This window comes from Carcharhinus amblyrhynchos, chromosome 7, assembly GCF_965287045.1.
Source record: "Carcharhinus amblyrhynchos chromosome 7, sCarAmb.v2.hapA, whole genome shotgun sequence".
Lineage (NCBI taxonomy): Eukaryota > Metazoa > Chordata > Chondrichthyes > Carcharhiniformes > Carcharhinidae > Carcharhinus > Carcharhinus amblyrhynchos.
Genome location: NC_137330.1, coordinates 50802788 through 50816703, shown reverse-complemented (window position 1 = coordinate 50816703; position 13916 = coordinate 50802788). Strand labels below are relative to the sequence as shown.

Sequence of the window (13916 nt, the reverse complement as noted above, 5' to 3'; positions counted from 1 at the left end):
AGTTCTGTACCCGCCAACCCTGCCATCTTGGTGTCATCAGCAAACTTGCTGATCACACCACCTACTCCCTCTTCTAAGTCATTTATGTAGACTACAAAGAGGAGAGGTCCCAGTACCGAGCCCTGCGGCACACCACTGGTCACTGGCCTCCAGCCCGACAAGGTACCCTCCACAACTACCCTCTGTCTCCTATTTCCCAACCAGTTCTCAATCCACCTAACTACCTGGCCTCGTATCCCATGCGCCTTAACCTTTTCTACCAGCCTACCGTGAGGGACTTTGTCAAACGCCTTACTGAAATCCATATAGATGACATCAACGGCTCTCCCATCGTCAACCGTTTTTGTCACCTCCTCAAAGAATTCCACCAGATTCGTAAGGCAAGACCTCCCTCTAACAAAGCCATGTTGCGTATCCCTAATCAGATCGCAACGCTCCAAATGCTCATACATCCTACCCCTAAGTATTTTTTCCATTAACTTCCCTACCACCGACGTCAAACTCACTGGCCTATAATTCCCAGGGTTATCCCTACTACCTTTTTTGAACAACGGGACCACATTTGCTACCCTCCAGTCTTCTGGGACCTCACCTGTGTCCAAAGAAGAGACAAAGATGTGCGCCAGAGGCCCAGCAATTTCATCTTTCGCCTCCCTAAGCAGCCTGGGATAAATACCATCAGGCCCCGGAGCTTTATCCGTCCTTACGCTACCTAAAAGCCCTAGCACTTCCTCTCTCGTAATAACTATATCCTGCAACTGAACCTCCGCTCCCTCCAAGAGACCGCACGATTCCGAACCCCTCTCCTTCGTGAATACCGACGCAAAGTATTCATTCAGGAGCTCCCCCATTCCCTCCGACTCAATACACAACTCTCCACTCTTGTCCCTAAGAGGACCAATTTTCCCTCTAACTACTCTCTTGCCTCTAATATAGGAATAAAATGCCTTAGGATTATCCTTAATCCTACCGGCCAAAGCCATCTCATGCCCTCTCTTCGCCCTTCTAATTCCCCTTTTTAGCTCCCTCCTACTCTCTCTATATTCCTCCAGCGCACACTCCGTACCCATTTGTTTTGACCTATCATACGCCTCCCTCTTCTTCCTAACCAAGTCTTCAATATCCCCCGTAATCCACGGCTCTCTAATCCTACCTTTCCCATCCTTTTGCTTAACCGGAACAAACCTCCCCTGCAACCATTTCATTTTGTCCCTAAAAGCCTCCCACTTGCCAACCGTGGACTTGCCAGCTAACAGTCCCTCCCAGTCAGTTTGCTGCAGCTCCCTCCTAATCCTGCCATAGCTCGCCTTTCCCCAGTTCAGCACACTCCCGCTTGGACGGCACTCGTCCCTTTCCATTTTTATCCTAAAGTAGACGGACTTGTGGTCACTGTTCGCCACATGTTCGCCTACCTCTACATCACCCACCTGCCCTGGCTCGTTTCCCAACACTAAATCCAGTATAGCCCCTCCCCTAGTCGGGCAAGTTACATACTGTTCTAGCGACCCTTCCATAACACATTTCACAAACTCCTCTCCCTCCGTACCCCCAGCTCTAGGCCCCCTCCAATTCACTCCGGGAAAATTAAAATCACCCACTACAACCACTCTATTCTTTCTGCACCTGTCCAAAATGCCCCTGCAAATTCCCTCCTCCACTGACTTTGGGCTGTTGGGTGGCCTATAGTACACCCCTAGCAGTGTGATCTCCCCCTTTTTATTCCTCAACTCCACCCACAGCGACTCAATCCCTATCTCTTCCATATCGCCCTCCCTCTGCACTACTGTGATGTTTTCCTTGACTAACAGTGCCACCCCTCCACCTCTCTTCAACCCTCCTCTGTCACACCTAAAACACCTGTACCCAGGAACATTCAGCTGCCAGTCCTGCCCTTCCCGTAACCACGTCTCCGTTACAGCCACCACATCCAACTGCCTCACAAACATCAAGGCCCTAAGCTCATCCGTTTTCCCTGCCACACTCCTAGCATTGAAACAGACACAGTTCAACCCACAAATGTCCCTCGGAACCACCTTCTCCCTTATAATTTTCCTTTCACCCGTCTCTCTCCCAGCCACCTCCCCACCCCCCCTCCCTATTAGTTTAAATCATTCCTGAACACCCCAGCCAACCTCCCTGCTAAGACACTAGTCCCCCTCCCGTTCAAATCCTCCCCACCCCTCCTGTACAGTTGCCTTTCTTTCCTAAACACCTCCCAATGATCTACATAAGTAAACCCCTCTACCCTACACCAGTCCCTCAACCATGCATTCAACTGCATGATCTCGTCATTCTTAGCCCTGCTCATACTGGGCAGCAACCCAGACAGTGCCACCCTAGAGGTCCTGCCCTTTAGTTTTTTTAATTTTTTTAATTTTCTGCCTGTTCGTCATTCGGTAATTCATGCCATCTATTACCTTCTATCCTATGTGCTTTAATTTTGTAACCTCCTTTGGGAGACTTAATCAAAAGCCATCTGAAAATCCAAGCATACTATCAATCAGAGCTTAATGCACTCAGAAAACTCCAACAGGTTTGTCTCCTTTTGTTTCGAAGCTTTGACAGTTTCTCTCTTCTGTTGTCATGGTGAGATAAGTGATATTAAGTGACATAAGTGGTATTATGAAGTTGCCATTATGAGCCAGAGGAAATTCAGTAATCACTGGGAGTAATATTGTTGTTTGTTATGATCAGCTGGAAAGCTGCATTATTCTCTGCATCATCAAGCTATTTTGTTCATCTCTGTCCTATTCCCATTTTGCGGCAGATATTATGAAAATCTGTGTGCTTGCATTTGTAATGTGGAGATGCTGGTGTTGAACTGGAGTAGGCACAGTAAGAAGTCTCAACACCAGGTTAAAGCCAGACGGGTTTATTTGGTAGATGATAAAGGGGCAGTGCTCTGAAAGCTCGTGCTACCAAATAAACCTGTTGGACTTTAACCTTGCATTTATATCTCATGCATGGTTTCAGTTGAGTTTTTCCATGATGTTAACATCAGCTTGTGTAAGATGGTAATGCATTTTCTCTCAAAACTTGGTGATGTTGATGTGAATGGATTTGTCTTTAAGGCCTTTTTGGTTTCGGAAAACATGAGAGTTAACTGAACAGAAATTCATGTTTTGACTCTGTAGTTTAACAAAACCATTTTCCATTTAAAAAAAAAAGTAACATCATTATCAGAACTACCAAAGTTGAGCCAGAATTTTCTGTTCCTCCTGTCTGAGAAAGGGTGACTGTTGAGAGAAGAGCACTAACTGCCCTCAGGCACAATGACGAGTGCACGTTTGTGGAGTCAGCTTTCTTTTTATGATCCTGGAGAGCTCCAGGTGTGAAATATGCCTGAGGTTCACAAACTACCAATTGATGGTTGGGAATTCAAGAGAAGTGCTTTGTGGTTTACATGGCAGCACACGTTCAGTTTCAATAGACTGGAAAGCATTCGAGTGGGACCTGGCTTGTCCCTGTTTAAATGGATGGAATGATGGAAGAAGTGAGACCCAGGCAGCCTGCACTTAAGATTTAGAGAACTGGAGGATGCCTGATTCAGGTACCTAACAAGAATAGGAAGAGGTGGAAATGATCCTGAATGCTATCAGGGACATGGTGTGTATCTTGGGGCAGTTACAACCTGTGACCTTGTGGTGATTGTCCCTTTCAGGGCAACACAGATTCCCAATTCAATAGTGCTTTGAATTAAAGTCATATTCCAAACTTTGGACTAATAAGCCTTAACTTAAGACTTTATAAATACACTAAAATTCTGCTAGGTCTTTTTCAATTTGATCCATTCCTGGATCTGTATTTCCTTCCTCTTGTTGTCACGGATTTCCTACAAACTAACCACAGGAGACTTCGAAGGCTATGCTTTATTCATGCAATGAAAGGAAAGCAGTACTTCAGAGGAGAGTCTCTGAGGCAGACTCTGATGTTTGCATGAAAGCTGCATTTATTTATTTATTTAGTGAAAAATCAAGTAAGCAGTATATTGTTCTGAATTCCAGCATTGATTCATATTAAAATGATTTACAGATACGATGAGGCAGGGTGTCTGTTGCTCTAATTATCTGGCTTTCTAACCTCTTGTTACTATGTTTGGAATTGCACTACTAGTTTGAGGTGGTACAGAGGTCAGTACTAGCTCGATGTTAACCATGCTGTTATGTCAGCATGTTCTGGTTTCCTGATTGTGGAATTTTACTTCAACTTTGTAACAGTTTTACATTAATTCCCTGGTCCCTTATGGCAAGATATTTAACCCATGAAAGAAATCTCTAAATAACCCAGATTCACTATTTGTTCTTAAAAAAAATTGTTGTAATAAACTGTATTCATTAATTCCCTCTAACACTGTTTAGAAATTTCCATTTGTTACTTGTGCTGCAGGAATCTCTTCCACAGTCCAGTGACCCTGAACCTATCATACTTTGAGCACACTTTGCTGTTCACAATAGAACTAGATCATGTACATCCACATGGGGGATATACAGTGAGAGTAACACAGAGTGTGGGACTGCAGAATCAGGGAGAGTTTAATGAGAATAATACTGTGCACGGGATGACAGAAACAGGGAAGTACAACGGAAGTAGCACTGAGCTTGGGGTGCCTGAAGCAGTGGGGAATGGCAGTAACACAGAGAATGGGATTACAAAAGCAGGCAGGAGGTGGTAAAAATGGAATAATACTGAGCCTGGGGTGTCAAGCAGGGAAATACAATGGGAGTAACACGGAGCTTGGAGTGCTTGAAGCAGCCAGTGGAGCAGAGAAAGCAATTGAGAGGGCTAGTTTGTGTCAGTCTTTGGTTGATGGCAACAGGGTTTTGGACCTCATGGAAGCAGAATATTTGGTGAGCATTATGCATTCGTATAACCATTGGGATCTGTACCCATCACTGTACTATTGCCTAAAGCTGTTCTGATGCCGGCAGCTTTTCATTTGCAGTAACTGTAGCTCAACATGGAAAATGTAATAATTCCAATTTGACACAGCAGGCTCTTGGGGGGCAAAAATAATGAGTGGGTTGGTGTTGCGAGTTGAAGCACATCATGAACAAAACCACAGTTTAGTTAGTGTGAAAACAGAGTGCTGGAAATTCTCACCAGTTCCAGCAGCATCTGTGGATACACAAACAGAGTTAATGTGTCAGGATGAAAGGTCCTGGCCCTGAAACTTTAATGCTGTTTCTCTCTTCACAGCTTGAGTACTTATAGCACTTTGTTTTTTACTTCAGATATCCAGCATCTGTGGTATTTTATTTTCCACATTTCAAGCTGGCAGTGAGAGTATAGGGGTAGGATCACAGTTTGAGGGTATAGTCCCTGAACACTCATGTTAATGACTGAAGGCGTTCCATGCAAATGAAGAGACTGCGAGGAATATTCAGGGGAGCAGATAGCTTTCCTTGATGATCCTGATGAGGTTATTTAACTTTCTTAGATATTGTCAGAGATATTTGGGAGCCAGGGAGTTGGCACTAAGTGATAGTGTGACCCTACTGTTCAAACTGTAGATAATATTTTTCCTGGCTGTACTGTCAGGGGGATAAAATACAGGGAAAGAGTTGGGGGAGGTAATGAAGAAAGTAGAAAACAGTAAAAAATTAATAAAATAGAATGAAAGCAAAGTGGTTGAGGTAGGTGGAGCAAATCATCTGAATTTGAATTCGATGTTGAGGCTGGTAGGCTGTAAAGTACCTGACTGGAAGATGAGATGCTGTTCCTCCAGTTTGCATTGACCTTTACTGAAAAGTTGCAGCAAGCCAAAGACAGACATGTGGGCATGGGAGCAGGATTGTCTGTTAAAATGGCAAGCAACCAGAAGGTCAAGGTCCTGATTGCACACAGACCAAAGGTGCTCAGCAAAGCGATCACCCAGTCTAGGTTTGGCCCCTCCAATACAGAGGAGACCATATTGGGAGCAGCGAATGCAATACACCAAATTGAATGAGATGCAAGTGAAACGCTGCTTAACCTGGAATTAATGTTCTGGACCTTAGATGTTAAGCATAGAAGAGGTAAAGGGACAGGTGTTGCACCTTCTGTGATTGCATGGGAAGGTGCCATGAGTGACAGGAGAGGTGTTGGATATAGTGGAGAAGTGGACTAGGTAATCCCAGTCTCTGCAGAATGCTGACAGGGAGAGAAGGGAAGATGTATTTGGTGGTGGCATTGTGCTGGAGTTGGAGCAAGTTAGTGGAAGATTACACTTCACATGAGGAGACTGTTAGGGTGAAATGTGAGAACAAGGGGGACTCTATCCTTGTTTTGGAAAAGAGAGGAGAGGGTGAGGGTTGTGGCGTGGAAGATGGACTGCATGCTGTTGAGGGCCCTGTTGACAACTGTAAATGGGAATCCACAGTTGAGGAAAAAAGAGCACATGTTATAGATCTGACATATTGTAGATTAGATTTGCATAGACAGCATGCTTTTCCCATGTTCTCATGATCTGGCCTGGCATATTTGACAGATGCAGGAATGGAGCATTATGGCCAGTGTTGTACTGTCACTGTACTGTTGGAATTTCAGACTCTGTACATCTCATTTTAACTGACACACCTTATATACCATCTTGTTCTGTAATCCTTCAATATGCAACTGGTAATTTATTAAAAATGTAGCTAAAATAAAAGGTCAAAATACCTTTGTAAATAAATGGCCTTGAGTTCATAGTTTATACAGAAAATTGCAGTAGAGTTGTGGAAGTTGATGTCCAAAGCACTAGTCAAAATTCCTGAATACCGTTGAACACAAATGGAATTTGTCTTATTTAATCAAAGTAAATCAGTGTTATTCTTAACAATGTTCCCTGCAACATGCAAAAGTATTGTGAGTCCCAGAAGTACAACTTCCTGGCTGTACATCTAGGAGTAACTGAAAGGTGAATGTCACCTTTCGGCCTTCTTGCTGCCTGAAAGATGTTGCAGACCCAATGAATGTTAGCTCTGGCTCACATGTATCCACATACACTGGAGTTGAAATGGAGGTATACAGTGTGGCCCCCATACTAATGCAATGGTTGGGGTCCATAAAATGTTATCACAAAAAAAGCGGGGTCGTGCTAAATTGGGGTTCAAGAAAATCAGCATTTAAACTGAGCCAATGTTGACCTAACATCCTAAAACACCCCTATTATCACCCTATTTGACCCGTTTTTGCACGTTTACCATCTGGCAATTAAATTACCTTTTAATTAAAGAATTCTGCGAATAAATCATTATTGTTACAGTAGAAATTAAAGCAAATTAATTTTTAGTGAAGCTTTTTAATAAATAAAAAAAAACTGTTTATTTCTTAAGTGGACCTTGCTTGAACCTAGCATTTCGCTGGCTGCGAGCAAAATGTAGAATGCTTCTGAGTTGGAGGATTTTTATGTGGTCCACCTCCTGGGTCTGCAGCCAATGGAGGCTAGCCTCGGTGTTCAGTGGCTTCAGACACTTTTGGGGGTGGAGGATCTTCATTATCATCTTACTGTGGCTTGAGAACTGGTACGCTTGCCTCTGCCAGTGCATCGAGGCTGACGTCTTTGGCTGTCTTCAGGCATTTGGCTTTTAGTCTTCCTTCTTCTTCAACTTCGCAAAGCAACGCGCGTAACTTTTCTTCTTGAGAATTCCAGCCATGAAGTGTTGATTCCGGTATCCCAAGGTCGCATGCAACTTGAGTTTGACTTTTAGTCTTGATCAGCTCAAGTGTGTGAAGCTTATCTTTAACAGAAAAGATTTTTTTCTAGCAGTTTGTTCCATTTTGATCAAAGAAAACACAAAATTAACTCAACAAAAACTTTTCAGTTCCCCAGAAAGAGCAAAAAGAAAGGGTCCAATGACTCATCGCGTTATATTCAAATTCGTGCTAAATTGGGGTGTGTAAAATTGGGTTTCGCTAGGCTACCTTGGTAGTAACTGACTCTGTCTAACATTTGGTGTGCATTTTGACACATTTTGCTCCAGAAATTACCAATTCATTAGATTGAGTTTTGACCTCAGTGAAGGGAACAGGAGCCAGGACTCTTTCCAGGTTCTGATCCTGCCATGAGAGGGAAGCTGTCACTGACTTGGAGTTTTGAAAGGGCGCCTGCTCAATTGGCATGGAAACAGGCTCCCTGTTCAAGTAAGAACGACAGAGGCGTAGGGTGGGGTTTCCTCTGAGAAGGAGCATTTTGCTCTGCTGTAAAAGATCAATAAGTTGAAAGGTTACTTAATATATTCTTCCCCTATAATTCCAAAATTTTAATATGTTTTACATATTTCATATTGTGACAGAATGGCCTGAGCTATTCCTTGCGACTTGACACAACTCTTTTTATAAAAGGGATTTACCCTTGTAAACAAGCAAAAACAGTGGGAATGGGCGGGTTACCTGCTGCAGGCAGCAAAGGGCTGACTCGACAGTCGATTCGATCATGTTGTTTGTGCTGCAGTGACATTTATACTCTTAGACTTGGGAGGCGCAGAGAGGGTGGAATCTGAAGGCTAGAGCATAATGGGGAGTGTGTGGCACAGTGGCCTGTGTAAGTGTGTTGATTTTAATTTTCTGCAAAATAGCTGTGGAGCTGAAGAAGCAGCATCCCTTACACTAGCTCAGCTGTCATCAGCTTTGGGCTGTCACTGCTGATTCATTTAAATGATGCTCAGGTGTTAAAGTGGCCTGGATTTGATGGTAAATGTGCCATGGAGATTTCCCTCCTGTCCCGTGGCCAACCCACCTTTTGTCAGCATAGAGTTAAAATCAAACCAGTGTCTCTCTGTAACTTTGACCATAACTGTTTAAATTAGTATATAACTTTTATATTTGTATAATTATTATATTTAATAATTAACATGTTGACTGTTTAATACTTTATTTCATTATTTTTAACAGGAATCAGGGTATTGAATACATTGTAAATCTAAGTTTCTCACTGCAATCTATGTAGCCTATCGAAAAATGTTATGTAAAATGAATTGTAGGAAGTGTGAAATCTGATGGTCAATTATAAGGGTCACTATATTTTGTCGTTGTGTATAATCAGTGTAATGCAGATTGTTGGAAGGTGAAAAGTAATAGTGTGGGCTATTGATGATGGGTGTATAGCAGTGGTTGATGCAGTGACAAGAGCTTTTTGCTGCAGGGCTGGACACTACAGTAGGCAGAGGGTGGCATGACTGGCGGGAAGGATGTGGGTATGAAGTAGTTCTCATGAAAAGTGGACACGTTGAGGGGGGAATCAGGATGGTGCAAGCATAGTGTGCAACTTGCAGACATGGGGTATGTTTTCCCAAAAATGAACCAAGTGTTGGATCAGCTGAGAAAAGCTGTGTCACACTCGCTGGCTTCATAGACGCATTTCTCAGCTGATTTAACAGCACTCAGCAATTTTAAAATTTTGGGGCGCTCAGTCTTTAGCTCAATGTCAAGTAAGTTTTTAATATTTTCAAATAGGACACTTTTTAAAACTGTTATTAAACTTTCAAATACAGTTTGTATACAGTAACAGTTTTGAAGAAGGGCATGCAGGGCCATTAGTCTGAGAAATATGCACTTAGTGATTTGTATTTCTGTTTGTTCACGTCCTTATCATTCCATCCCTTCCCTCCGCAAAGCCATCATTTTTGAGCTTCTGCTACGCTGTTCCCTTGCTGCTGACTCCGTACCTATCCCCAGCTATTGTCTTGGATTGAACCGTCTTCTCATTGTTTTGTATACCTAATTTTCACATGTTTTAGAGGTATAGCTTTGTAGATTTCAAAATCGAATGTTAAATTTAACCGACATAGAGAGAGGTGGAGCTTAGTGACATTTTTTGTTTGAATTAATTCTGTGGATTTAGTTAGGATATGGCCAAGATTTCTTTTTTGAAAAACAACTAAGAGATGGTGTCAGCCTTATGTAGCTTGTAGCTCCTTGGAAGCTGAGAGATAAAGCCAAAGCTACAGCTGAAGTAGAGTTCAGGACATAGCCTGCAATTGGCAACTGGTTTACAGTATAAGATGGTATTTGAAAGGGGAGAACTTATTGTAAGATTTATTTTGCTGGAAGCTAAAGCAGGAAATCTATAGTAATCCTCTTAAGAAAGGGCAGTAAACGTTGTTACATTTGGAGTTCAAGTAGAGGTCATTGTGCACTGTTAGTGTTACTGGACTAGTAATCCAGAGGCCCAAGCTAATGTTCCACGGATATGGGTCAAATTCCAACATAGCTGGTATAATTTGAACTGAATTAGTAAATCTGGAATTAACAAGTATTTAATGGACAAAACCATTGTCACCTGTCATAAGAATCTAGCTGGTTCACAAATGTCCTTTCTTTGGGGCAGCGTGGTGGCACAGTGGTTAGCACTGCTGCCTCGGAGTGCCAGGGACTTGGGTTTGATTCCTGGCTTGAGTCACTGTCTGTGCAGAGCCTGCATGTTCTACCCGTGTCTGCATGGGTTTCTTCCGGTTTCCTCCCACAGTCCAAAGATGCGCAAGTTAGATGAATTGGCCTTGCTAAATTCTTCCTCCATGCACCCGAACAGGTGCAGGAGTGAGGCGATTAGGGGATTTTCACAGTAACTTCATTACAGTATGGATGTAAGCCTACTTGTGACTAATAAATAAACTTAACTTCCATGATCCACCATAGACAGACTGCAGGAGGAATGCTGAAATGAAATAAAATAAAAGTCTAAATATTTGTTACAAACTTGACTTTAAAAAAAGCCCTCATTCATGAATGTGCATTCAGTATATTTAATTACCTTAAGTACTTAATGCCTGACACAAACCGACATTTATATTCATAACCTCACATCAAAGGCAGTTAATCCTCATACCCTCTGAACTGTCAATCAAACTGTGAACATACAGCCCCTCACTATGATCATGATAGCTATTGGGTCAGATTTTCTTCAACTCTACAGACACAGGTTGTTTTCTATTATTAAGTGCTCACCATTTAAATAATTTGACAGCTGACAGTCCAAGGACTTTAATTGCCCTTCGCGAGCATGAATGACTTTCCTAAAGATCTGTAACTTCTATATTGCTGGATAAGGTCCTTGCTTCAGTGAGAATGGGGTTTGTTTGAAGTCAGCATTGAATTCAAGTGGATTTGAGGAATTTGAGTTTCCATGTGTGTAGTCAAGATGCGCTCACTCTCTCCACCAGCACCTCTCATTGAAACATTTGCATATGCATTGTGCTTCTATGGCAATGTTTGTTTTAACATGATTGTGGGCCTCCATTGGGCTTTGACCTAGTGACTTATCAATTGCTGGTTTGAAATAAATTATATTTTGCATCCCAGGTACAAAGTAAAGAATCATTTAATTTTTCAGTTTCCTAGTTTTTGTTTACATTCTGATATCATTTTTGGCAGAGTTGTTGGGTTCTTCTACCCTTGCTTTCCTCGACTTTTTGTTAACTTCAAGAATTTTCTTTTACAGAAATCACCGGCCAAGAAGTTGGGCCATGCAATTAGTAAGTCCCTTGGATGTGTACCAAGCCGAGAGCCGCCTCATCCAATATACCCTGAGATGCCAGAGAAGCCTCTAGATTTGGCCCATATAGTGTGAGTAATTAACTTTGAGAGGAGGTTTAGCTGTGAATACTGGTGCAGCTTTTATTGGAAAGCAGGTTTAAGCTTGAAATTGACTCTGAGCAAGGTTTGGCACTGAATCACTACAGTGACTTGCTGCACACTTCAATGGTTCGTCTTTATCTTTTTTAGAAAATGATAATGCAAGTTGGCAATTTGAGGAACTGCTCAGTCATGATTGCCAGTAATTTGATATATCCACACTTAAGGTTCTTAAAGTCTGTAAACAGCCAAAGAAACTCTTCTATCCTTCCAGACATGACCATGTTGGTGCTTATAAAGCAAACATCCATATAAATGGTAAAACAGGAGAGAGTGAAAAGAACAAGATTCAGCCATTTCATCAGTCATGGCACTTCTGCTATTCAATTATGTTGTGGCCTCAAGTCCAATTTCCCGAATTTGATTTCCTTACTTACGTTGATTAAAGTCTTCAAAGTTGCAGTTCAGCGAGTATGTCCAGCCTTGTCATTTACTACAAAGTAAGTGAAGTAACCACGCTAGAATTCTTGTTAAACCAACAATATTGGGCATGATTTTCCTGTCCCAGTATGCAGTGCAGCGGGGCAGGAAATTTGAAGAGGCCTAAAATGGGGTCGTGATCTTTTATTGATGTACTCGGTGGCATGGGGTTGATTTTATTATTCACGGGCTGATTTGAATCTGGTTTAGTGAGCGCTGAATGCTATCGTCCGGGCATGCTCAGTTGGGTTTCTGACCTCGCTGTTGGAGATCCACATCAGCGGGAATCACAGCTGATCCCCAGGAACAGGGACCACACGTGATGACCTTACTGGTGGGACCAGAGGCTGTTGAGGCTCCCAGGGAGTTGGGAGGCAGGAGGGTGAGGGGGGAGGGGAGGGCCTGGGGGGTGTTCTATGGGAGAAGGGAATGGGGTGGGTGTTGACAAATCTCCTGTACTGTGGGATGGGGTGGGTGTTGACAAATGTCCTGTACTGTGGGTGAAATTTTCCCCCCAAAATTCTTAATCCCCTCCCCCGCCCCCCCAACCGCCAGTGTGCAACTTCCTGCTGCCAAAAACATTGGTAGTGTGGTAGAATTGCATGTAGAAGCTTGCTGACACAAACAGAGTGAAACTCTCCAGTTTTCAGACTTTTGTAACACTTAGAATTTTTGGTGAAACATTCCGTCCATTATTGGATAATGGATTTTCAATTTTAGAAATAGGAATTTTAATCTTACAATTTTTCTTTCATCTTACTTGGTGATTAATAGTGATTCTCCTAACGTCAGTTTTCAGTTGGATGCGTTATAAATAATTTTATTAGCTTTGCTGGCCGAAACCTGCCCAAACAAGATGCATCTCCAATAATTATTTTGTGCTTTTGAAGTGGTTTAGCAACCATTTCACAAGTTGCGTAATGGCCTTGTGTGTTGAACATATGCAGTCCAGTTGAGTGACTTGGCCATCGTCTCTCCAGCATTAGAACCAAAGTATTTGCTTTCATGTGTGGAATCGACTTGTAAGTTTTGAAATCTGAAGTAAGTTGCAGTTCAACTTTTTAAAATTACTTGTGTAATTGAACCATCCAAACCAAGCCACAAGACTTTTGATTTTCCAAACTGAGAATGAGTCGAGCAGCAAGTTGAGTTCAGTGGTCAAAGTTCAAAGTTTTCCTGAATCTGGTTCTTCTAAATGGTTGTTAACTGTTTAAAAGTGGTTTGGGTTGGAGATTTAATTTTCACAGAAGCCTGCACACTCCAGCAAGCTCTCTTGTGACCAGTCTGAGTGAGATTGACAATTGTAACAAACATGGGGGAAGTTTTGTGCTATGGATCCATGCCTAACGGAATTGGGTTGAGATAAGCTAAACTGGTAATATGACGACTTCATAACAGAGGAGAATTTTATCATTCGTGATTTTATATCTCATCTATCAAATTACTACGATTTGATTGTGCTATTAAAGAGAATGTATTTCTGTTTCTTGGACTGCTGCTGATAACTAGGCAAACCTTCTCACCTATCAATTAAAAATATTTACAGTACTTAAACTTTTAACAACCACTGCCAATTGAACCTGCACATCAGAGAGGGAATCAATGGCAGGCCTACCAGTGTTCAGCCCTCTAAATGCACTATGCTAGCAATTACAGCGCATGTTGATTGTGTGACAGAACAAACTTTTGCGAATGGTCTTGAAATTAAATAGAGGAATGGTGCTCATTTCTGGATTGAACTCATAGATAGAGAAAATCAACCTCTACCTCTTCAAGGAGGAACCTGATCATTATCAGCACTTCAAAATGAACCATTCCGGTTTAGAAATACCGTGGTTTAATTTATTTGGCCTGGGTATTTGCAGTGTCCAAGAGAAATGTGGTTTAAAATGTATTATTTTATT

At 42.2% G+C, this 13916-nt stretch overlaps 1 protein-coding gene across 5 annotated transcripts in view; it reads left to right on the top strand.

Moving 5' to 3' along the window:
• The window catches only part of dtnba (dystrobrevin, beta a), a 427082-nt gene that overhangs the window by 160762 nt on the left and 252404 nt on the right, over nt 1-13916 (top strand). For all 5 annotated transcript variants that reach the window (XM_080192276.1, XM_080192275.1, XM_080192274.1 and 2 more), the window contains exon 10: nt 11399-11523. In XM_080192276.1, the coding sequence (XP_080048402.1) occupies nt 11399-11523 (125 nt within the window). The remainder of the gene's footprint in view (nt 1-11398; nt 11524-13916) is intronic.